Source organism: Carettochelys insculpta, chromosome 18 (genome assembly GCF_033958435.1).
Source record: "Carettochelys insculpta isolate YL-2023 chromosome 18, ASM3395843v1, whole genome shotgun sequence".
NCBI lineage: Eukaryota > Metazoa > Chordata > Testudines > Carettochelyidae > Carettochelys > Carettochelys insculpta.
In genome coordinates this window covers 29,220,445-29,245,803 of record NC_134154.1, presented here as the reverse complement: position 1 = coordinate 29,245,803, position 25,359 = coordinate 29,220,445, and the positions used below count along the sequence as shown (strand labels likewise).

The window sequence follows — 25,359 nt, the reverse complement described above, 5'->3', positions numbered from 1 at the left end:
CTCCCACAGATAACAGCTTAGCACAAGGCACATTCCAACCCAGGTTCAGTAAAGGGTTGTTACGACAACATAATGGATAGTGGTGTTTTGATCGACAAGATCATGGGTAAGATCTACTTACATTAAGCGGTGTCAGCATATTACAATTAGGGGTGGCACCTGGTATACGTAATGTACACATAAATTGTCTGTTCCTGGGTATAAAAGTGCATGTCACCAGAACCTCATCTGCCAACCTGGGGAACAGATCAGGGCCCTCCTGCCCCTTGGAAACATGTTGAGCCCATTATCAAGGCACATGCATGTACTAGTGTAAAACTGCTGGCGTCCAAATGGGGACACCCAGTGCGCTAGAGCCCATGTGTCAACGACAATAAACCTGGTTCCGGTTCCTGCATACCTCGCTTGATCTGTGGTTACTGGGGGCTCCCAGATGTCTGCTGCACTGGCTAACTGCAGAAGCCAACGAAGCCGTCCAGAGGGAGCGCGCACGCAGCCAAAGGTTAACACCACAGCCTGGAGCAGAAGAGACGTCTGGACCCCACACCGGTAACGGCATCTTGCTACAATACACAGACTCCCTGGGCGCCTCTGACCCAGTCTGCAAAATGGAGTCAATGCCTCGCCTCTGTACTTGCCTGTCTCTTGCTCCTACAACCTCCATGTCTATAAAACATCAGCTGGAACGTTGCTCTGCCACAAGACAGGTCTGCCCTCCCCACACCCCACAAAAGAAGACAAAACCCCAATGTTCTTATTCAACACAGCAGGTTTAATATTTTTCTGCATTTCTGACACATGGGAGGTGCCAGGATCTCAGGACCATCAAGTCTGATAGAAAAAATAAACTCATTACTCTTCTATAGCAAAAAACTTTTCCCACCTGACACAGAACATACATGCAAAGTACAGACACCCAGGGCAGGGCTTGTCACACGTTCATAGCCTTCCATCAATACAAATGTCTTAGAGCCTCTCAAAATCATATAAAAATTAGTTACCTATGAAAAATGTTGTCCATATAGCCATCAGCATGTGTGTAGTTTATTACACAATCACAATTGCTATCCAAGCTACAAAATTATAGATTTAGTGTCTCATATAGTGCAATATTTCCAAACTTTTAAAGGAAACTTCAAGGGAAAGAGAGATTTGTTATTTGGTAAACAATTTCAGGCTTGTGATGTAACTGGACACTGCGTTTATCTAAGAAAAAAGGGTACTGTATAACATCTTAAACTACAATAAGCTGTTACAGGTCAGTGTCATGTTCTTTCAATCCATACGACCGTGAAGTGGTTAACAAGGGTTAAGTGACCACTTACACAAATAAAAAATGGTGTTTACCCCCTCTCTAAATTCATTCTAAGTTCATTCCTACGTAATAGAGTTCACACAGAAAAAGGTCGCTAACGTAGGAGGATTTGAGATGCATTTTCCAGCATTAGGACTCAAGTAGAGAAGGCTTATTTCCTTGAAATTCATCATCAATTAAAATGAGAGAACAGAAAACATGACCGCCATTTAGATGCTCTCGTTTGAGGGGTTCCAGCTGGGAGCTTTCTCTGGTCTGCTTTCTACTTCCCGCCTCTCAACAAGGGTTTAAAAGGCCTGCCCAACACCCTGCAGACCCATCCCAGTGCTGAGACTTGTGCTATGCAAAACACACTTGGGTCTGGGTTCCCTGCCAGTCACACCTACTGAAAAGGTCCTGAAGATGAGGTAGCCTTGCATTGTAGCATCTGCTGCTGGCTGACTCGCAGAGTAATGCTTCTGTTGGCTCTGCCTACGTATTGCAAGGAGTAGGATTTATGAAAACCCCACACACCTCCCTCAAAATGCTAAGAGAAGGAAAGGATGGGGCCGCGGGAAGGAGCTGGAAGCCTTGGCACAAATTCCTTTTAATAGCTGGCTCGCAACAGAGTGGAGAAATGAAATCAAAATTAATGATGTGCCTGAATACTGGGATGTATTGTGCTTTCCAGAAATCCATGCGGCACAAGCGAACTCTTGGAAGAGAGCAGTGTCCTTTCTCGATGGACCACGGAGCACTGCTAAGCAGAGCAGGGTCACTCAGGCTGCAAAATGTCAGAAGTGCCAAGCAGCATGTCATCTGTGTAAAGAGGTCTGACAGGACAGTCTCCATACTTCATCGTTAGAAAAGAAGTGGAAATGGCCAGCGTGGGGGAATCTCTCTCTCGCATACACCCTTCCCCCTCCCTCCTAAAAAGCCTTTCTCCAGAGCTGCCAGCTGAAGAGCTGGATGCAGCAGGTGAACACAAGCCACTAAAATAAGGCCAAAAATATTAAAAATAAATAGTTTGGCAAGCAAACATCACTGGGCTATGGAGAGGCCAAGTCTGGGTTGCAAATAGCCTACAGCAGAGACCCCATGAGGGAAGAGAAGGTCGCCTTAAATATGACATTTACATCTCTGAGAAAGAGGCAGACTTCCCAGCAGAGGCATTTTACAATGGGCTGTTGGCAGCTTGATGCATTCCAAGCATTGAATATGAACAGGGGAGATGCATGTAAATGACACGGACAGAGTCGAACACTGCACAAGGGCCACTGTGCTGCCTGGTCACTCGTAGGACGAAAGGAAAATTAAGTTAAAACCGTGTTCTACTTTGCTTCAAAGCAGAAAGTGGTCCCTCTCCTCCAGCAGGCAGAACGGGCTAGGAGCCAGCGGAGGTGTGCCTGGCTCTGCACTCCAGCCTCTGCACCTGTTCTCGGAGCTCCTATGCTACAGCACTCTGGAACTGTCTTTGAGAGAGGAGGGTTAATTTTGCTGCCAGTGCTGGCTGCTGCTTCTAACCTGGAGCCAGCTGCTTGTTTCAGTGGAGAGGAGCGTGCTGGCTGGGGCAGGGGAATCTCAGGAAATCACCACTGCGAAGCTTGTCCAGAGCCAAGGGGCTAACGAAAGGATCACAGCCAATGCAGACGACTGCCTGCTCGCCTCCTAGCTCTTCAGGAACACTTCCACCATCACCTTCCTTAGAAAGAGTTGGGCCACCTCCTAGCAAAGGCAAATAAAACCCTTCCAGTAACAGCAGCTAACCTGGACTGCTCACCGTGGCTCAGTGCACAGTCTGCCGGATCCAGGCCAGGGTTTTCAGTGCTACTTTAATGCTCTCCCTGGGTTTGATTTTAAATAGTTCATATGACACCAACTGTATTGGGTCAGGCCCAGCACCTTTCCTAGTGCTGCAAGGGAGCCGTGGCAGAGCCACAGCTGCCTAGCCCAGGAGCTTGCCCCGGGAACCTCTAATACCATCTGCAGGAGCTGACCCGCCCTCTGTGCAGCTCTGCCTCCACGTTGTCAGCGAGGGGCTCCCAGGTGTGAAGGCAGCTACGAGAGCTCAAAGCCTGTGTTCATGCTGATGGCATAGCGCAGCTTCTCTCGCAGAATGCTCTTCTTGCTGTAGTTGGGAAGCTTGAGCAGGTTAAAACAAGTAGAAGAGGTGGGGAGCCGGCCACCTGGCTCCTTCTTGCGGATGGTGAAGAAGCCCCTTAGCACGCTGCCCAGCGTATCGCCAGTGTCCTAGGGACAGAGGGAGGAGCGTGTCACCTTGCCCTTCCCCGGCACTCAGTGGAGCACTGCACAGCAGGTCACAGCATTAAGGAGGGAGGCATTTATCCTTGCTAATAAGGGGCGGGGGTGGGGGCACCAAGACAGGGAGACTGATACCCAGTAAGTATACAGTGCAAGCAGGAGGAATCAATCCAGCAGTCCTGTCTCTCCTGGCACCATCTAGCACTAAGGGGTAACTTCTCCTTGGTGAAGATTCAGCTGTGATTGACTCTGCAGAGGACACAACAGTAGCCAAGACTCGGGAGGAGAGAACCAGGTAAAGCGATGCGGGGGCGTGTAGACTGCAAGGCGAGGCGCTAACCTGCAGGTAGGCTGTTTCTAGGTTATGACGGGCTCAGAGGGTATGGGAGGAGGTCAGTGCCTCACACTAAGGTGCATATGTTTTCATCTTGTCTCCTCACAGCTTCCTGAAGGACATTTTCTGGGTGCTGCGCCAGGGAAGGGGGAAGCAGGCAGGGAGGGGAGGAGCTCTGTAAAAGGCCTCAGGAGGGGATGTCCAATGCCTAAAGGTTGCAGCAGTGCTGTTCAGGTCCAGTCTGGCCACATACCTGATCATCCGAGACTTCTACGCAGCGGATGGAGAAGGGAGGCTTGAGGTAGGCAAAGCCCAGAAGCGGAGGCCGGGAGCAACTGGTAACAAACTGAAATAGACATGGTTAAAGACCAGCACTGGTGGGTGTTAGAGCAACGTGGCTTGGAAACGAAAACCAGACACAGCTCTTCTACAGGCACTTTCCCTCACGGCCCTGCAGCATCCCACTGACTGTTCTAGGGATAACCTGAAGTGAGACCACGCTGGGAGTGGACGTCTGCGGCGCTCCTGCCTCACTGCAGGACACTGGCGCTTCTTATCAGTTGTTCCTCCTGCGGCAAGTGGCAATACCCATGCAGGGATATTCTCCGCAATACAAAATCCTCCTTCCACTGGGGAAAGGGGTCAGAACTCCTGGGCTCTGGCTTCTGTTGTTCTTTCTGCCACTCAGGCCACTTGTACACTCACCTGCAGATGGCCTGCAATCGAGGTGGCAGGTGACGGTAGAGCAGGGCTCGTGCAGACCTGCCACACTAATGGCAGTGCAGACCAGGCCTCAAGGGATGGGGATTATGAGCACCAATAGCAGCTCAGTTTGTCTAGATAACGGAAAGATGAGCAGGGCGCCGCCCTGAGCCAACTCTAGACTATAACGGAAAGATGACCAGGGTAGCCCCCACCCCCTCAGGCAACGCTCTCAGGAGCGGAGCTGGGAGACGTTTACCTTTAGAAACATGGCTCTCTCCTCGGGGCTGAAGTCGTGAGCTAGGATGTCCCAGAGCCAGATGATGACCCTGTGGCTGCCATGGAAGCCGCCGTAGTACACAGTGTGTTTCCTGGGGAGGACAGAATACAAGGTGCTTACACTTCACTATACCAGATGGATCACAGCTTCCTGCTTAATGGAGGGATCCCTCTCTCCTAGGCAGAGCTCAGACCCACAGCTTAATCCCAACGGGGGCTGGAACTGCTAGTGTGCCCTGAAATCGACATCCACCATTTTCTGCCGACATCTTCAAAAGCATCAGCGAGGACAGAATGACAGCCCCTCTTTTATCCCGTGGCCTGTCCTGCCTCCTGAGAAAGGCTCTTCCCTTGCTCTTCCTTCAGTCTAGTTTTAAGTGACGTCCAGCTTGTCCCTTGATTGTTTATTTGAAGACTTAAAAAAAAAATGGCTGGAGTGGAGTTAATTTTCATGTAACAAACCTCAGAATAACTCTGCTACCTAACAGCATCATTGGCCTATTGGACAGCAGAAAGAGGTGACTGAATTGCTCACTTACTTTAAGTCCTCTAGGTCAATTTCAGCATTGTCACCAGATATGAGCCGCTGTAACTCAGGTGCCGAAAACATCCGAATCCATTCGAGCTTAATTATCGATCGGAAGCCACTAATGAGCGCAGCTGTCTGACTCTTTATCTGCGTGTGCATCCGAAAATGAGCCATGAGGTGGATGTAGCTGATTCTGTCCAAGGTGAGGAGGAGGAAATCAGAGGACCCAAGCAGCACAGAACACCCAGCACACGAGCAAGAGGCTACAATGCACCACTCAAAAGGAACATGGGGCCTGCTTCTGGGCTCTCTAAAGTCAACGGAAAGACTCATGACTCCCTGACTTCAGTGGCTAGTTGCCCAGGTTTCACTCTAATGGGCAAGCAGAAAGCAAAGACAGACTTCTTCCACCTCAGCTTTTGTGCAGAACTTGCCACAATTCTCTCAGCCAAACTGACACACGAAATCATTTCATCCGGATGTCTGTGCCTAGCCTGCAGGAGCATGGTATTTCCAAGCTCTTACAGCTGCTGTTCTCCCCTTCCTGTCAGGGGCTGACAGCTGTTCTCAACACTGACACAGGGCTGCCGATAATGCTGAGCACTTACAATAAGCACATGGTCAAAACACTGGCCAGATATCAGCGAACTGCTGTTGATCAGCTCCTTAGCACTACTGGGGTTATTTTGCACAAAAACAATTTTTCTTCAAGCACTGTGGACTCCGTAAAAAAGACTCACAGGATGAGGTAGTCCTCATCACAAGTAAGTTCATGGAGGACAGGCCCACCAACAGCTATTGGCCAGGACAAGCAGAACAGTGCCCCAACTTCTGTTTACCAAAAACTGGGAATGAACAACAAAGGGTGGATCACCTGATGATTACTTGTTTGATTCAGTCTTTCTAGGGCACTGGGAATTGGCCACCGTTGGAAGACAGGACGCTGGGTTAGATGCAGTGCGGCTATTTTTACGGTCTTACTGGACGAATACAGCCTGCTTTAGAGGGCCCCCATCAGATATGGAGTTCAAGGGATCCAGAGTTAGCAATCTCTTGAAACAGAGTTTTCTGAGCTGCAGTAGCTTGTGGAAGGGTGCGGTGGGGTGGGGGGCCTGTCTGAGCTCACCCAAGCCAAACTGTTCTCTCACTCAGGATACAAACACAATCTAGCTCTTTTACTTACCTTCCCTCCCCTGCCTGCATTAGACTCCAACCCTCATAACCTGCCTATGTTTCTAACCCGAGGTAAGTCAAATAACAATTCTGGATTGCTTCCACTCTGGCATCTGGGGTTTTATTCAGTTTTCTTTACCAACTTCTTCTTTCTCTCTCTCTCTCTCTCTCTCTCTCTCTCTCTCTCTCTCTCTCTGTGTGTGTGTGTGTGTGTGTGTGTGTGTGTGTGTGTGTGTGTGTGTGTGTGTGTGTGTGTGTGTGTGTGTGTGTGTGTGTGTGTTCAAAATGACACATGCAGTAAGTAGAGTGACACACAGGACTTCTGACTTCCTTCTCGACCAGCCTCCTGAAAGGCAATCCCTATTCCTTTCCAAGGGGAACTCGCTGATCTGATCTCAGAGGAACATAAAGATTGGGAACATGCGATTGTAAAGTGCAGCCATGGCAGATGAGCCTCCAGGCTGAACACAGCCCTCACTTGCTGCTAGAGAGCATGCTGCAGATTAAGAGTTTAGACACGCATCTGTGTAATAGAGATTTAATCGGGGACGGGGAGGGCAGATTGGGGAACAAAAGAGGTGGGGAGCTTGGGTCTTAGGCTGTCATAGCTGACATTTAGGATAACTATCGAAAGCTGGTTATCTGTGAAAATAGCTCCAGGGCTTGACATCAACTCTGATTTCCCCTGTCTAAGCACCGCTGTCTGCTGCATTGAATTCATCGCTGCATCTTCTGAAGAACAGCATTTCATACAACTGCCACATGCTATCATTCCGAGAGCATCTATCTGCTCCAAGGTGTCTTTGAGCAGCTGTGCCCTCTGTGCTCAAGACCGTGTGCCTGAATTGCTTTGAATCCATCTGTCTCTCTCTATAACCATCATTAAATCCCTGTGAATATCACGGACCGTGTGCCTTTGACCTGAGAAGTGCTGTTTCAAAAAGTTAAATTGTCAATTCGTATTTTGCAAATCGAATTGAATACAATTTCTGCCGATGAAGTGTAACCAGTAAATTCTATTAAGATATTTATGGGCTCTTTCTACTCCAATCCATCTCAATCTATTTCAGAGGCAAGCCCAAGGAACCAGAATGAAGTATTTTACAGTGGTGACCTTACAAATCTAATTGCTGTACTTACTTGTTTTCATTGGTAACAGGAATGGTCTTCCCTCCCGGAATAAGTTCATGGCAAACCAGCTGAGGAAAGAAATTATTATATTGCTAATTGCTGCCTGCAAACAAACACTGGATGGAGAAGTCTTTCAGGTGCTACTACTTACCATAAAATATTAACTACTCTCTTACAGTAAAACACAGGAGTCAAATGTTAAACAATAAGCCCGTTTTTACCCCGAAACCAGGCTTTCGTTTAGATACAAGCACAGAAACTGAGCAGAGGGAATTTCTCAATGGAGTGGACTTGTCACTTTTCCTCCATTACCATCTACCAGGAACATTCCACACAAAGTACATTTAACAACCCTTAAGGGTGAAAAGTGAAGCCAGGAAATGGTCCCCTTAATTCTGCCTCCTTCCAGTCCAGTCTTTAAGTGCACGATCACAATTTTTTCTGGGAGTCCTGCATCACATTCAGGGTCTGATCCTAAACCCATGTAAGTGAGTGCAAAGACTCCCACTGAGTTTGACAAGCTTTGGATTTGTCCCTCAAGCCAGCAGATGGGAGGGGCTCCGTGAACAAGGCTGTTGGTTAGTGGTTTTTGCCATTCTTACTCACTGCATAGTCCTAGTTTACTACATGCCTGGCAGAGGACAGAAGAGGGTCGTTCCTCTCTCTTTAAGCTAATCACCATAGCATGTGGGAGCTTCACAAAGACTAAAGAACGTATTCTGGTCACACCCCCGGGAGATGGGGAAGTCGTATCCTCATATTACAGATGGGAATGGAGGCAGAGAGCGAATAAGAGACTTGCCCAATGTCACAGACAAAAAGAACCAGATCCTCCTGGGTCCCAGTCCACAGCTTTAACCTCAAGAATGCTCTCCCTTTTCCAGCAGACACTAGCCTCTCGCACAACACTTCACACAACTGCACAGAATGAGGCAAAGAGGCTTGGGATCCCACAGGGAGTCACAAAACACCACGCCTCATTCTCAGCCCAACGGGCAAACTGAATGAAGCTTGCATCCCGAGGAAAAATGATAAAAGCTCACGTATTAAGACTTTACTTTAATGAAGCCCAGCACGGGGCAGAGTTAAGGTTATGCAGGCAAGCTTTGCTGTTTCTGACTTCCAAGTCCTTTCCTTTGCAACCTTAGGTTCATTTCGTGTGAGGCTTTTGCACAGCATTTCCTTTTTTTTTTTAAATGAGAGAAAAAACAAATTAAGAAAAATCAGTCCTGTTCAAATATTTGCTATGCAGCAGCAGAGCACTTTATTCTAGGCAACAAAGGAGGCCTCCCGCCGTGTACACCTTTTGATAGCAGGTAGGAGGAACAGCCCCCTGTTTCCTTCCACAGCTACCCACCCACCTTCTCTTAAACCAAAGGGGCAAGAGTGCTCTGGAGTCCTTTCTCCTCTCCATTCGCCTTCACTAACCTTAGGAAAAGGCAAAGTATGGCCAGTGAATGCCACTAAGCTACCAAGGGTGGGCAGCATCACTGCCCCACTGGCAGCGCAGGAAGAGGCTGCATTACAAAATCGACTGCACACAGACAAAGTGATTAAAAATATCCCAACATTTACAACAACTGAAATTAAAACCACTTTTCAACAAGTCACCAACAGGAACAGATGCAACCTGCTGATCACCATATCCCTGCCCAGTTTCAGCTTTCCACCAAAAACTCACTAAATGAGAAGTGTGTAGAGGGAAAAAAGTCTCTTTTTCCATTCACTTGTATCTTCAAACTGGGGGAACTGTTCTGGATCACACTTTCCGCAGCAATTCACTTTCTAACTGGGAACAGGTTTACCATACTTTGGCCAGAAAAGTACCAGGTTAACGAATTTAGAGACAGCCAAAAGTGACCCCTTTGGAGTATCTGCATTACAGATGTGAAACAGCCTCTAAGAATCAAAGAGGAAGTGTAACAGAATACATTGCACCTCAAGTCAGCAAGCAGCTATGCACACAAAACGGGCTGATTCTAGACAATCACGAACTCCTCTTGGGAAAACTCTGAGACTATGCCATGGAGAGGGCATTCTGCCCACTGGTCCGAGTGCACCTGGGTTTCTTTCCCGTGTCTTACATAAAACACTAGCAGGAAAATAAGCACATATTTCCTCCGGAGCCAATCTAACCTACACGCAGGAATGCTCAAATTCATAATCCTCTATTTGGGGCACCAGCGGCTTTTTAACAATAATGGACAGTGATGCATGTGGATCATCACAACTGGTTCCAATAGAAAGCTCTCTCTGAGAACAATCAGATAGGCAGGCAGAACATGCCAGGTGAACTGGAGTCACTTGGGAGAACTGCTAGAAATTAACAACAGAAGGCTTGAAATTGCCTTTCCCAGTCCCCACGGAAACACGCTGCCTGCTAGCAACTCCAGGCACGTCTGAGAAAACAGATAGACGAAGAGGGAGGAGCAGAGAGAAAAGTTAACCCGGAGGGGAAATGACAACACAAAGACAGGCATGGCCTACCTGACCCATCACGTCTTCGTCATAGGAGAGCGTTAAGCCCAAATCGCTGATATCGCCATCGTAGCGCTAATGGAAGGACATAGGCAAGGCATATGGGTGAGGGAATCAGTGCTCAACCACAGAGAACAACAGCTCAGCATTACAGACCACGCTCCCTGTAAGTGTCCCTGGCAGGTACTCTCCACTGAGGCAGACAGGGTGTGTGACTGATTCAAGGTAAAATAGAGAGTCTCCATATGAGCGGACACTGCAACGCAGAGATTCCTGGCTCCCACACCCGTTCTCAGCTCAAAAGAACACCCTCCCTCACCCCCTGCTTTACATGCATCAGCAGTCCCACATACTCCACTGCCACCTACTTTTAGACTCCCACAAGCATAAGCATTTTCGTATCTTTAAAATGAACACAAGCAACGGCTCACAGGATGGGGGCATTTATGAGACACAGCAAGCTGAATATTTCTAACAGCAGCTAGCCAGAGAAATGTCTCCTCTCGATACCGAAGGAAAGGAGTATTTTAGTGCCTGTGGACATTACTAATACCCAGAGCCTAAACAATGTGGCCTGCCCATACACAGATCTCAATGCGCTTTACGAAGTCACTCATTACCCCCAATTTACAGATGGGGAAAACTGAGGCACAGAGGGGTGATATGACTTGCCCAAGGTGAAGAAAAAGGCTGTGGCAGAACTAGGAATAGAACACAGCTCTCCCAAATTTCAGCTGTGGCTCTAGCCATTAGTCCACACTACCTTACTGAAAAGTACTTTTGGAATTAATCTGGCAGACAAAAGCTCCCTGCTGGCATCCTCATCTAGACCTCTGAGCAGCACTAGCTATAGCAAAGTGAGGAGGTGGGGTACATAGTGCTCAGACCTTAATTGAGGTGAGATTTTTGTAGAACTCTGAGTCCAGAGAAGGAAGTTCATCCACTGAGCTGTAGAAGACATTGTGATGGTGCCCCAGCAACTGACTCAGGAAGAAGGAAGCAAAGGGAACATCCACAACTATCCCCTACAATTAACCAGAGAGAGAAATGTGTGAGGCCCCACTTGTAGGAGCCACGTGCAACGTCTCCAGCTGCCAGTCCTGCGGGACAAAGAGCAAGCTTCTGGCTGGGATGCCAGCACAAAATACAGTTTGCTCCCCTAAACAGACCACAGCCTCTCACAACAGCCATCACTTTGCATTCCTCCCCCTTAGAAATCTCTCTCAGATTTGGAAGCACTGTCTCCAGGATGGGTGGGGAGGAGGTCATGTGTTGCCTTGCTATGAGCTGCTGGCATGGGAAGTTCTGAAAGCACATTACAAATACGTACCAACCCTCAACAACAGCCCCTTGTGCTAAGCAGCAGCTAATGCCTTACTTTAAAAATCAGGAAGTGAGGGGGCTCACAGTGACTCACTGGTGCAGAAGGAAAGAAAACTCAGGAACCCAACTCCCACTGCATCGCTCTGAACGCTGACCTGGGTACCCTGCTTCAGGCATGAATACAGAGTCAGAGAGGCTCTGCTCACATGAAAGCAGCTTCTCGAGCAGGTGATGGGAACACTTCTGTGAGCAAAGCCGATACAGACTGCCAGTCACCTGGAATGCACCTGGGACCCTATTTCCCTCCAAAATCCATCTTGTTCAGAGATGGCCCCGTGTGTACGGAGAGAACTGATGTCCACAATAGAATGCATTGGCATTAATGCAGTGGCGTGACGCACAGAAGTGAACAGTGTCAGACCACTGCCTGTGCAGAGAGGTGAGAGACCAGGACATGGCTAAGTGCTCTTCTAAAACTGCAGACATCAGGTCATGGCTTATGCAAGCCATCTAACCAAACACCCAATGATAACATCGCATGTAGTTCCTAGTCCCAGGTAATTTAGGGGCTTCCACCACTTCTTCTGGGAGATGATTCTTTGGTCTAGCAAATCTCTGTCTCCCAGCTTTCCCTCTAACTCTGAAACACACTCGCTTTCAGACATTAGAAAGCCAAATTCATTTCCCTCGCGGCTCTGTCCTTTCGCAGCTGTTAAGTGCCTTACTCTGGTCTGCCTTTGGAAAGTAGCCATGTTAAAGCTCAGCAGTGGATTCACCACTGCAGCAGAGGGAGCCCAGGTACATTGACCTGGGCAATTTCTTGTATGTTTTCTAGCTACTCAATGAATTTTCCAGTTGGATGTTTGGCCACATTTCACCTATTTAATCCTCAGTCTCCCCTGTTCTCTGCCCGTGGCACAGTCCCTAGGAGATTAAAAGGCACCAGTTTAACTAAAGTCATTGGGCTCAGTTTAGGGTAGTGGGCTGACATACAATAACCTGAGAGATATGTGAGAGGGCAGATCTCATGGTCTCTTCTGGCTCTAATTGGCGAGAAGCAAGGACATGGACGCTGGCGTTTTCACAAGAGGCCAAGGGAGCCAAGTGTCAGTAGGATCTGGGCACCTAATCCCCTCTGAGATTGCCAGCCCAGCAGGATTACTGTAAACCAGCATTACTCCGGGCCATTCTATCGTCCTCACCCTGCCATAGCGCACCTCCACCCACCACTAACAGAACACCACATCTCCTACCATTTGCCTGCGCATCTGCAGGGCTGCGATGGGTTGTATGTAAGCAACGCTGCACCAAACCAGGAGATGTCGAAGTGTCGGTCAGCCTTCTTCAGCTTACCTCATACACAGCCTTTCCGAGCATTTTGCCCACAAACTCAAAGAGCTGGAGGTAGTTCTCATGGATGTAGGATGTCGGGGATGGATACAGCCTCTCGTCACCGCTGGTCATCTGCGCAAACACAGCGAGGGGAGAACCGTATTGTGAACAAGAGCCGGGTTTCACTGGGCATTTCTGATTGGGGGGCGGGAGCGGTGAGGTGGAGCTGGGGAGGCAATCAGCGCCTATTTCTGCAGCTCAGCACCTGTACCTTGAAGAGATTGAGTGCCGGGTCAAACACTTTCTTTATCATCTCCTCCAAGAACTCTTTGAAAACACCATCTTGATCGATGCCAGCCTCGTCGACACCCAGGTCGTTCACAAACTTCACTCGGATAACTCCCTTCATGGCATTTTGGGACAGCTGCCTTAGCTGTTCGTATCCATCCTGCCCAGGTGGGAATTGCCATGCGTTAGCCATGTAGAAGGACACACAAATGTCCACAAATATGCAACACTGACAGGCGTATGCACAGGGATAGACGTGGCACACTGGCATGGCACCTGGGAATTCACATCTATAAAAACAGCAGCAAATTCTTCTGTTAATGCCACGGATGTAGGGCTCAGAACAGACACAGCAACATGCTAAGTGTCCTGAATAAGCTGTTGCATATGAGGACTAGAAATCACCATGCCCAGGATTTCCGGGAAGAAATCTACCTTCTCCTTGAAGCAGCACTTCAAAGGTAGAAAAACTCCTTGCGCCGTGGTGTGGAAAAGGAAAAGGAACAACAACTAGTGTATGATTGTGTAGTTATGGTTAGTACAACTGGACAGAGCAAAACTAATCACAATTACAGCTTTGCACACCACACTTCTCAGTTACTTGTAGAGTATTTAAGTGCCTAAGAGGCAACCAGAGGGGAAAGGGCCACAGGAATAAAGACAGGTGACAAGAGAACTGAAATCCTTACTCAGAAGCTGGAACTCTTCAGTTAGACAAAGGCAGGTGGGGAGGGGCCGCAGGGTCAGGGTCGCACAGCATCACTTACAAGTTCTCTTATTGTCCATAGGCTCGCTGGCTTGTGCCTTACTGAAACTAGTGAATCCTATGATGAGTAAGATCCTAGTGCAAAGGTGAGCTCAAGGGAGCATGACGTGAAGAACCAGAGCAACCGAGTGGCCTGGGATGTGTGCCTGCAACCCAGCATTCCCTGTACGCTGTTCAATTGTATGGCCGCTCAGGAGAGATGCAAACACCACCCAGCTGATAAGCAGAGTGCCCACCGCTAGGCTGTATGTTTCCGGTCGTGGTGCACGTTAGCATGTGCCTCAGTGCACATAAAAAATTATTCTGTACCATGGTTGGAGCTTAGCAGATACCACTGCAGGCTGGTCTGGCGCTGGGAACTCTGTCAGCAACAAATAGAAAAAAAAAAATGCATATGGATGGAAAAGATTAGATGGAACTCCAGGTCTCAGCTCCAGTATCCCAGCACATGGCAATTTGAATAGACCCTGACTCAGGTGTGATGCAAGTGGGGACACAGCTAAGTCAGGAATAAATGTTAGAAAATCCCAACTGAAACTGGTTTTTAAAAAAAAAAAAAAAAAAAGCCTGTTGACTGAGGAGATCCTGAGCTGAAGAGTGCTCTGTCTGCTCCTGCGGTGAACACAACAGGTAACACCCCCTTATACCCTCCCACCCCCTGAATCTAGTATTTTTCTGCTGATCCCCATGCTCCTAAAGGGGTCGTATGCTGACGCATGACTAACCAGACATATGGTCTCTCCCCAAAGGCCTCAAACTGGTGTGGGAGGGGGGCACACCTCCCACGGGAAGGGGCATGTAGAGGTTCAGGGAGGAAAGGAACATGAGGCCATGAAAAATGATTCAATTTTTAAAGTTAAATTCAGCTGAAATACTCAATTTGTTTAGCTGCATTTAATCATCTCTTCTATAAGCACCTCTCAGAACTCTTCATCCAGTACAAATATTAAAAAATTGGAGCAGTTCAATTTCACCATTTGTTGGCTTTATTCGTCACCAATTAAAAAGCACCCTGCAGCATCCCTGCATATTCTTTAAAGCAGAAAGAGAATTATTTTTAATACAGGGGCAGCCAACGCACGTACAGCTACCTTCTTTGTATCACAGATATTTCTGCAAATGCCAACATTCTCCACCTTTCACTTGCTTTCTTGGAAAATCATTCACGTCCTCTTCAAATCACATGTTCTGCTCAGTTTCCTGATATTCACTGTCAGGATAGCCTCTGTGTTATTTGTTATTTCTTCCAGCAGGAGGTACATTCTATTCTTTTTACATTTTAAATAGCGATTATAGGCCTATAATAGTTTGCCCTGTCTGTCTTTGTGTGTGTGTGTAATGCTTTTCACTTGTTTATAACTGTTTTAATTAAACATGGATATGTATTAAATTTAGCACGTAGAGTTAGGTCACCAAAAAAAGAAATCACTGTTAATTCTCTCTCTCTCTGTATATATAAGAAATTTTTATGGTATTTTATTCAATTCCGATGAGCTGAGAGGCTGAAATTTTTCTGATATATGGAAGGCCCAAGGACATTTTTTTCTTTTTTTTTTTTTGTTGACATGTCAGTGACAAAAGAAAAGGAAATTATGATAAAGAGTATATCAACTGTGGCTTCTCCATCACTGAAAAAAAATGAGATTGACCTCCCTCAGTGCATCATACGCCCTAGAGTTCTCAGCAACGATGCCATGAGACCTAGCTGTTCAAAGCAACCTTTGGAGACAAACCACAAGGCATTGAAAGACAAGCCAGAAGAATCTTCTGCTGCCAAACTTCAATGCTTGAAACACATGAAGCTGGACATCAACGGAGCTCTTCATTGGGAGACAGCTAAACTGGGAGAAAATCTTACGAGCTGTCACTACTCATTGCCAAAGCAACAAAAGCTCACAGGATTGGAGAGACGCTTGTGAAACTGTGCTTGTTGAGTGCTGTGAATACTGTGCTTGGTGTTAAAAGTCAGGAAAAGTCATCAAAAATTTCACTGTCTGATAACACAGGGAAGTGTCGCATTGAGGAACCTGCAGAGGACGTAACGATAAGTTCTGGAAAAAATAAAAGCATCGGGGTTTTTGCAATTCAGTGCAACGATACCACTGATGAAGCTCAATGCTGTCAGTTGCTTGTACACTCTTGATTTGTGGATGATGGAGCTGTGAAAGAGGAAATGCTTGTCTCAGAAGCACCGGAGCCCACTTCATAGGCATCTGACATTTTGGCAATAGTTTCTGACCTTTTTCCAAGAAAATGGTCTTTTCATGGGACAAGCTAGTCTGCATTTGCACCGACAGTGCCCCAGCGATGCTTGGTTCTCACGCTGCATTTGTGACGCTGGTCAAAGAAAAGAAAGCCAGCCACTAACTGGGACACACTGCCTCATCCACAAACAAACCTTGGCTACTAAGCCCCTTCCAGATGACCTGCGTAATTCACTCAATTTGGCAATCAAAGTTGTCAATTTTGAGAAAGAAGAGCATTAAATACAAGGCTTTTTGCAGCTCTTTGTGCAGATTTGGGAGCTTATCATTAAGCTCTTTTTTTCCCCACAATAGCATTCCACAAAAGAATTCCAAAATAGCTGGCTCTCAAAAGGATAGCAGCTGAGCTGACTCTACAAACTCAAGCATGAAGTGGAAACTTTTCTCCAAGGTTAGAAAAAAAAGAGGAATTGCATCATGCTTCCACAGACAAAATATTTCAGCTTTCACTGGCGTACCTTGTGGACATTTTTGAGGCTATCAGCAAACTCAATTTGAAGCTGCAAAGAAGAAACACAAACTTCATTGCCAACTTCGATGCAATCAGAGCTTTTATGGAGACAATTCAGCTTCGGAACCACCGACTTCCAGCTGGAAACTTTTCATCATTCCCTCATCTCAATGAGCTCCTACGTGAAAAGGAAGGTCTTAATCAGCATTACCTTAATCAAAAGAATAGAATTACGGTTCATCTGGTGTCCTTGCTGAGCAGCTCATGCACTGTTTTCCAGAAGACATCTTGGGTAATCCTGTTTGAAAATTGGTGCGAAATTTATTCAGCACAGATGTGGATTCATTGCGAGACCCTTTTACAGGAACAAGGCGTCAAATCGAGGTGCAATTCAAGTGCAAAGGAGAATTTCGAAATCACGGGTCTTGAAGAGTTTTGGATAAAATACCTCCCCATTTACTGCAAAGTAGGAAAAAAACTGCTGCCTTGATCACTCTCTTTCTTTCTACTTATCTTCGCAAAGCTGGTTTTTCAACTCTCATTGGATTCAAAACAAAACCAGTGCAGTTGTCTGCAAGTGGGAAGTGACTTTCCTTGTGCTCTTTCATCCTTCAAACCAAGAACTTTTGCACTTGTGAGGGAAAAACAGTATCACCCATCTCATTAAATTAATTCAACTCAAATTGCTTGTACTTGTTTAAATTACTGTTTGTCTTCAGAAGTACAGTAAACCCTTGATTTTATGAACCCCAATATAGTGTGCCTGCCAGCACCCCCCATTGTTCCCAAAGACTGCTTAATCAGGGCCTGTAAAATCCTAAATCCCCCCACCACGCCCCCCCCAAAAGAACGTTAGAGGACTTCCAGAGCCCCTGGAGCCTGAGCTATTGCTGCTGTGGCTGGAAGGGCCAGTCACGTGGAGCTGTGGCAGCTGGAGCCTGCGCCACAGCCAGGAATGCCGCCGCCATCGGAGCTGCCATACATGGGGCGCACTCGCATACATGCCCCATCCCTGGTGGGAGAGGCACATGGCTGCTCCTCCAGGCTACGAGAGGCTCCAGCCCCAGAGGGGACCCAGCTGTGTATCCAGCAGCTCCAGCTGCAGCAGCGTTTCCAGTGGCGATGAGGCTCCAGCTGCAGCAAGGATCCAGCTGTGGCAGGGCCCCAACCACAGCAGAGTCTCCAGCCACGGTGGGTCTGGCGGCTCCAGCCATGGTGGGTCTCCAGCAGCCATGGTGGACTTTTCAGCTGCAGCAGAGGCTCCAGCCACAGTGGCAGGGCTCCGGCGGCTCCTCCAGCGGCAGCAGCCTTTCCAGCCCCAGCAGCGGTGAGTTGCCGGCATTTTTTGCAGGGAGGGGAGGACTGGGGCTGGGGGAGCCGGGTGGGTGTAGTGGGTAGTAAACCCTTGGATTTAACGGACTTTTGGGTTTAACGGACACCCCTCCCCGCTTAGTCCGTTAAGTCAAGGGTTTACTGTAAATGACTGAAAAAAAAAGTCACTTGGTTAACTGTTATTTACCGGTATATGGCTGTCTCATTCTGTTTACTGCAGTGGGGTCAAGTTTGAGTTAGTTCTGAAGTGGTTTGAAGTTGCAATATTTTCGTGATGTACATTATAAAAACGTTGATTAAAATATACACACTGACTTTTTTGTTCATTTGGAAATGTTCAGTAAAATAAAATATTTAATTTTATGCATTTTTTCAATCGCCCCCATATGCACAAGAGACAGGAGTAAACTAATTACAAGTTAGTTGATCATGAACAATGATATAAATATGAGTGCAAAGGGTTACATTTATTTCAAGCAAAAATGGGGGTTGGCCACGGGCATTGAGTGAAAACCAAAAGTAGGGGGTCGTCTAGAAGCTTGGACACCGCTGCTCCGGTAGTACCTTCAAACAGGTCAGTACATACTGGCTCACTCAGCAAAGCTGCCACGTGCATAGATAACCCAGAAGAATGGAAAGTCCCAGGGTCTGATCACAGCATAGAAGGGAAACTTCCACAGTTTATTACAGCTTAATGGAAAAGAGAGGCAGAACCCTGTAGTTTCTACTAGGTGCCTCCAGGAGCTTTCCACAGGAGAGCCATCCACAGCAGCAAAGAGAATGAGCCCACCCCTACTGAAAATGGAAACAAGCACAACCAACGCTGATTCCACCCCTCAATCCTTTTGGCTTCTGCAAGGTGTACAAAGCATGCGCCTGGGCACGCTTAGTTCTGAGGGGACTCGGCACAGTCTGGGACGGAGCTCACAGATCCCCCCGCCCACCCGTGTTAGGAGATTCTGAGGCACTTATTTAACCTTCGACCCAGTAAGAAAGAGGGGGCCCAGTAGTCACTTCCAACCTGTCATGTGCACGTAGGCAGCGGGGCCGACAGGTGCTGCAAGCCCAGGGCAAGGTCGGGGTGGCAAATCCAGAAGGGATGGAGCCAAGGGCAGTCAGCCAGCAGTGCTGGCCCCACTCACCTCTTCCTGACAGCAGAGGGCAGCCAGAGTGGCGGTGCTGCGGCATTTCAAAGGGGCCCGCAGCTACCAAAGCAGCAGCATGCCCACAGACTATGGCAAGGGGCACCACAGAGTACTTAGAGCAAGACCCAGGCAAGCCCAGAATCACATATTCACAGTGCTGTCACCAGCCAAACCAGGCTCCCGGCTGCTGATACGCTTCTCAGGCTGCGCCACTTACCTCCAGCATGCGTGAGCGGCGGATAGTGATGTGCGTGACATGAGGCGATGCAGAGCTGGTTTCAACCAGCCCAAGCTTCTCCTTCTCTTTTGTCACCATGTTCCGGAAAAGAAGAACCCTCTAAAACAATCCAAGAGAGGCCAGGTTGTAAGTGTCTGTCCAGCATCGGACCTGCTGCTCACCCACCTGTCAGTACGAGCCAGACAAACGGAGCAGAACAATGCTGCTACTTTCCCAACCCGAGATACAAAGGACGAAAATCTACCTCAGGGAAATTATACCCTGGCTTAAATCCCACGTGCCCTGCGCAGGTGGGCAGACTCCCTGGTTTCAGCAAGTCCTACCCACAGAAAGGGAGCGTAATCTGGCCCATGCTATCTTTCTGGCATTATGCCCTCCATGAGTAAGAGACCAGCTGCTGTGTTTTATTTAGTAAAGTGCCCACTTAGCGCACAAGACAGCTGGCCAGAGGAAAACCCTCCTTTGATCCCAGGAGCCAGCAGGATGCAGTTGAGAAAGAGACAGCATGGCAAGGCTGCAGTCATCCTGCTCTCTGGGCGGGCTCCGGCAGCCAGCTGGGGCACTGCTGCCAGGATGAACTGCTGGGATGAAGGAGCTGCCTTTGCAAACAAGATTCCCGCCCCACCCAACAATAAAGAGACATTTAACACCAAGGAGCTGCAGTGGACGCTGGTAATTAGCCACGCTCAGACAGATGCATTTTGGTTAATAGCAGCATTTGGCTGAGCACAGATCCGTTGACTTCATGTTAATGGGGAATATCTGCAACTTGCATAACTCTTACTGCCAACTTCTTTCCTCACGCTGGGCAGCACCCCAGGCCCCGGTGCCCCTCACCCCATAGAGAGCTCCAGCTGCAGGCAAATTTGTGGAGCTGCAGTGAGGGAAAGAAGCACATGGCTGTGCTGAGCTTGGCCCCTGAGCTGCAGCTGGAGCTTTGCAGAGGCAGCAGTGGGTCTGGGGCACACAGCTTCTCCCCCTGTGCTCTCTGGGCTCTACCCCACCCTGGTGTGTCCCAGAGCCTCCACTGCCAAGGAGAGCCCTGTCTGCAGTCGGAGAAAGAACAGGGTATGCGCCAAGCCTGGGCTCCCAGTGCCTGGGCAGGGGCAGCGCAGAGAGATCCTGTCCAGACCTCTGTGTCCCCTGCACCGTCTGTTAGAACCATACCATCCACAGGGTGGTTTTGGGGGCAGACGCCTCATGCCCCAAAATTTGGAGGCCCCAACCATCCTATGGACGGGACCCAGGGGAATACTAAGAGGTCTGGCGTGGGACAACAGCAGGGGGAGCCCATGTGCTCTGCTTCACCGCAGCAGCAGGAAGCAACGCCCCCCAACCTCCAGGATGGGCAGCAGCAGAGCACACAAGGCTCAACGCCCTCCTGCCCAGGTCCCACTCACGTTCTTATGGGGGATGACGTGCGGGATGTACTGCAAGAGCAGCTGAGCTCGCTTCTTGTCTTTGTCCAGCTCCTGGAAGAGCACGCTAGGCTTCAGGTCCCTTAAAAAGCAAGAGACACATTCAGAGCTCCCAAGAAACACACAGGGAAAATGGAGCTTGGCAAAGTCAGTGGCAGTAAAAGCACTGAAGAGATCTAGGAGCTTAAATCCTTTCCAAAAGTGGGCCCTGGGGGCTTCTGAAGTGTGGAGCCTGTGCGAGCGATGCTGCCACACGGAGAATTATCACCCTACGCATGAAAGGGAAGCTCCACCACCGAGGACTTTTTACAGCAAAGCAAGGCAAAGGGAGCACAGGGAACCACCCTGGCCTGGGGCTAGCAGGGAAGACCAATAAGGAAAGTTCCATGAGATTGTGGAATCCCCATCGCTGGAGATATTTAAGAGCAGGTTTGATAGACCCCTATCAGGGATGGTCTAGAGACAGTGCGTGGTCCTGCCGTGAGGGCTGGTGACTGGACTGGACGACCTCTCAAGGTCCCTTTTGGTTCTAGTGTTCTAAGTTTGTGTGAGTCTATGTCTAGTAAATTCACAGTCCAAACCAGTCGAGTCAAGAACTGCCAGGCTGAGAGCGCCAAACAGTCGGACGTGGCCCTGAGTGAGGGCCCAGCACTCACTTTCGCAACCAGTGGTCCTCGGGAGCAAACCGCCGGCGACAGTCCCTTTCGTACAAGACCATCAGCCAGCCATGAACAGAGTGGAACAACTCCAGCGTCTCTCCTTTGGCATTCTCTACAAAAGAGACAACCGTGGAAGTGGTGTCCAGTGCCTCCCATACCAGTGACCAGCACAAAGCAGAGAGCCACACTTTTCCCAGGTCAAACAAGAGGCAAAGTGTCCTCCATCTCCACTGGCTTTGAGGGAACTGCAGGGTCTCAGCCTCTCGCTCACATGAACTGCCTGATGCCTCCTAGAATCCGGACTTGAATCCCTGGGCCCTGTTACTGGCTACCACAACCAGCACAGGGTAAACACGCTTAGGTCTGTGTGCTATACACACAGGTATCCAATAATCTTCTGATTCGGCACAAACTTCCCCCAAGTGGGAGTATATTCCTCTCTGAAACCTCACAGAGCTGCAGTAGCCGGTACAGCCATGCTTTACTGGAATCTATTGACCACCAGAAACCATGTGCACTTAGCGGTCTTATTCCCTCCCCACTACTACCTCTCTGTGACCGGTAATGTAATTCCTGTTTTTCACAATCATTAAGAGAAAATGTATCCATTGCTAGGCCTGGCGAGGCTGCACGTGCAGGTCACTGCATACACAAACCATGCAATCGCTGGGTTTGTACACGTAATTACAAGAGGATGGAGCTAAGTGTTGTTTTAGAAAAGGTGCAGGTTTTGAAAATGATGTCCCATAAATTCTCCTGTAATAACACACTGGCTGGTGGGTTTTTACATGGTAACCCAACATGGAACAGGTATTCGAACACTTGAATGGTGGACTGTTTCATTTCAAACATCCTAAGAATTTCAGAGTGGTAGCTATGTTAGTCTGTAGCTTCACACACAAACTCACTTCATCAGGTGAAAGCTCAGGACGTGCTACATTTGTTAGTCTCTAAAGTGCTACAGGACTGCTTGCTATCCTAAGAATTTGTAATTATTTCTCTTAACAACATCCAGTCACTCCAGCACATTGGCAGTAATGAATGGATTAATCCACTTCTAAAGTAATTATCCTGGTCCCTACAATCACTCTGCTGGAGCACTTACCCACAATTCCCTCCCAGATCATCTTAAACACAAAGGAATTTAGGAAAGAGGAGATGGTAACAAGCTCTTCCACCTTGAACGAGATCTGCTCTTCATAGACTTCAATGTCGTCAAGAATTCTGGAAGAGGAAACCAAATGTTGTTTTGTTTCCCTTTTGAAAGGCTCTTTGAGAGTGCATTTTGCCTGACACATTTAGAGGGAATTCTCATTTCCTGTGACAGCTAAGACCAGAGGTAAACCCCTATCAAACAGTATTATTGATTTTAATCATTATCTGAGTTTAACATAAGACAGCAGAAGTTGGAGAAAGAAACTGTGCCTCAAATAGTAACATACTTGGAGAGGGCTTTTCACTTATAACTCACAAAGGACCTAAACAAGGTGGGTGAGTAGAATTATCTTCATTTTACAGAGGAGAAGACTTTCTGTGCAGGCAAGGAGGTGGCCCAAGGTCACAGAGTTGGCAGTGGAGCTGGGAACAGACCCAGGTATACAGGCTTCCAGTGGAGCTTCCTGTCAGCCAGAAAATGCGTGCGCCTCGGAAGAATTTCCCTTGTGCTTGGATGCAACTGCAGCACACCAGCATTGAGAAAATGTATTCCTAGGGCACTCGATGCTGTAGCACAGTGATGGGCAACCTAGACTAGGGGGTGGGCTGCACAAGTGGCCTTCTTCCTCTCAACGGGCCACAAGATTGTCATAGCAAAGACGGTCTCCTTGGACAGGGTAGTTTTGCTAACTGTGCTGATCTAGAATTTGTAGTGCGTGCCAAATGAACTGTAGCAGCACTTTGATTGGCTGCAGAGGGAGTACCCAGCTCTCACAGTCAATGTTGCGTGTAATCAGCTCGCGCCTCATGTCCATGCCCTTTCTCTGCACACACATCACTTAGTAGAACGGGTAGGAAGAAAACACAGACAGAAACGGGTGGAATCTGGCAACCCTGCACATGGGCAACGGTAAACAAAATGTCTCATGGGCCACACGTAGAACCTCAAAGGGCTGCAAGCTGCCCACTGCCGCTGGAGCACCTAGTAACCTCTCCTATCCCATGTCCATCCCTTACACGCCACTCTTTGCAAAGCATGCGGTTTGGCTCCTGCATTTTAATTCCCCATAGGTAATTACAGCAGCTTTTTGGCTCTCCACCCTGCCACCCAGAGAACATTCCATAGGAAAAGCCATCTGTTAGCAACCTACGTGATCAGGTGTCTTGAACAGTCGCAAAAGAGCGTCAGCATAGCCAGCAGCCTCTTGGATTCCTCAGTGTCATTGTTCAAACATTCCAAGAAGAGTTTTAATCCGCCCTGGGGTCCCAGCTCACAGATAAACGCCCACAATTTGGGCAACAGGTCATCAAGATAAGTGAGGCCTACAGGAAGGAGGGAGAAAGACAGAAAGAAAGTCTTAATACTGTTAATTAATAACATTAATACAGCTCGTTCCCCTGTATGCAGGGGAAGACAAATATGACCCACTGCAGATAACAGTTTAATTTTCAGAGAGGTAGCCGTGCTAGTCTGTATCTTCAAAAACAACAAGAAGTCCTGTGGCACCTTATAGACTAACAGATACTTTGGAGCACAAGTTTTCATGGGCAAAGACCTGCTTCGTCCGCCACGAAAGCTTATGCTCCAAAGTATCTGTTGGCCTATGAGGTGCCACAGGACTTCTTGGGTTTTTTTTTTTCTTAAATTTTCAAAACTAACTACCAGTACAGAGGAAAGTCACACAGTGTTCCTGGATGCAATTCACATGAACAGGTGTTCTACAATCCCAATGAGACCTGAAGGAAGCCTCTTAATGATCTAATAATACTTTGCACATCTAGAGCACCTTTCAGTTAAAGAATTCACAGCACTGGGCAGCATCAAATAATGAAATCCTTTATAATACCGTCATTATGGTTCCCACTGTACAGATGGTGAAGAAAGGCACAAAAGACAAGGCTATGCATGTTGCTCAAGGTCACAATGGCAGAGCTAGGAACAGAAGCCAGGAGTCTGGACTGCCAGTTTCCTGTTAGTGCTACTGGCTACAACACTGCTCACCACCTCCTACCTCCTCTCTAGTAAGATAAATAATTTGTTCTTAATACAAATGAAGCAATCAACAGGATCACCACAAAAGACTAGTACCAATGGGGATTATGCAAAGACATCAAGCCAGCTGCATAGTGGATAAGAAGTAAGCAGGTTTCATTAGAGCAGAACTTGTTTTCATTTGTATTTGATAAAGGAGCGATGAACGCTATTAATCAGCGGGATGATCCAGGGTAGAACACACTTTCCATCCAGCCCTGTCAAGTACAGCTAGTAGCAGAGCCAAAGGAATCAGTGAGAGGTGCACTTTTAGCTCTTTAGATGATTCTTCCCCAATTTTAAAAGGCGTTTTGATTAAAAACTCCCACACCCCCTCACCCCACTGACCCGTGAGTATCTGCAGCCGGATCTGCGTTAGAGTCGTCAGTGTGGTTTGGTACAGCACACAGATACTGCACACCTTCTGCACCTCTGCTGAATCTACCCGCTTGCCTCCAACTGGCTTCAAGATGTTGCGAACAGAGGCAGACTTCTGGAAGGCTCGCTTGAAAAGGTCTGATGGGAGAGAAAGGGAGATGCATGCACACAGGTCTACGGGACAGACATTCATCACTATGCAGTGTCTTATGCTGGGTCACCCAACAATGGGGTGTGGGGGTTAGCAAGGACAGTAACCAGTTGAGTGGGTCATGCCACAGGACTGCAGATTTCAGTGAATTCCCAAGGCAGGATGTTTTACCAGAAGATTCTCCATTTCATAAACACCACAAAGTTCTCTGGTGACATGGAGATTCTTCACTAGTCATTCTCTAG

General features: G+C 48.0%; 1 protein-coding gene across 9 annotated transcripts in view; it reads right to left on the bottom strand.

The window, feature by feature from the left end:
• Nucleotides 1-757: 757 nt before the first annotated feature.
• UBE3B (ubiquitin protein ligase E3B) overlaps nucleotides 758-25,359 on the bottom strand; it is a 37,724-nt gene continuing 13,122 nt past the window's right edge. For 2 of the 9 annotated variants that reach the window (XM_075012423.1, XM_075012422.1), the window contains exons 15-29: nucleotides 24,934-25,101; nucleotides 23,705-23,876; nucleotides 22,504-22,622; nucleotides 21,396-21,510; nucleotides 20,722-20,821; nucleotides 19,301-19,420; nucleotides 13,109-13,285; nucleotides 12,859-12,969; nucleotides 11,070-11,207; nucleotides 10,192-10,257; nucleotides 7,714-7,772; nucleotides 5,411-5,593; nucleotides 4,852-4,963; nucleotides 4,144-4,236; nucleotides 758-3,544 (exon numbers count right to left, since the gene is read on the bottom strand). In XM_075012423.1, coding sequence (XP_074868524.1) covers nucleotides 3,353-3,544; nucleotides 4,144-4,236; nucleotides 4,852-4,963; nucleotides 5,411-5,593; nucleotides 7,714-7,772; nucleotides 10,192-10,257; nucleotides 11,070-11,207; nucleotides 12,859-12,969; nucleotides 13,109-13,285; nucleotides 19,301-19,420; nucleotides 20,722-20,821; nucleotides 21,396-21,510; nucleotides 22,504-22,622; nucleotides 23,705-23,876; nucleotides 24,934-25,101 — 1,925 coding nt within the window. In that variant the 3' untranslated portion in view covers nucleotides 758-3,352. Of the gene's footprint in view, nucleotides 3,545-4,143; nucleotides 4,237-4,851; nucleotides 4,964-5,410; nucleotides 5,594-7,713; nucleotides 7,773-10,191; nucleotides 10,258-11,069; nucleotides 11,208-12,858; nucleotides 12,970-13,108; nucleotides 13,416-14,719; nucleotides 16,785-16,827; nucleotides 16,905-17,025; nucleotides 17,238-18,273; nucleotides 18,734-19,300; nucleotides 19,421-20,721; nucleotides 20,822-21,395; nucleotides 21,511-22,503; nucleotides 22,623-23,704; nucleotides 23,877-24,933; nucleotides 25,102-25,359 lie in introns of those variants that run through there. The other 7 variants (XM_075012430.1, XM_075012427.1, XM_075012425.1 and 4 more) reach the window with 7 other exon arrangements.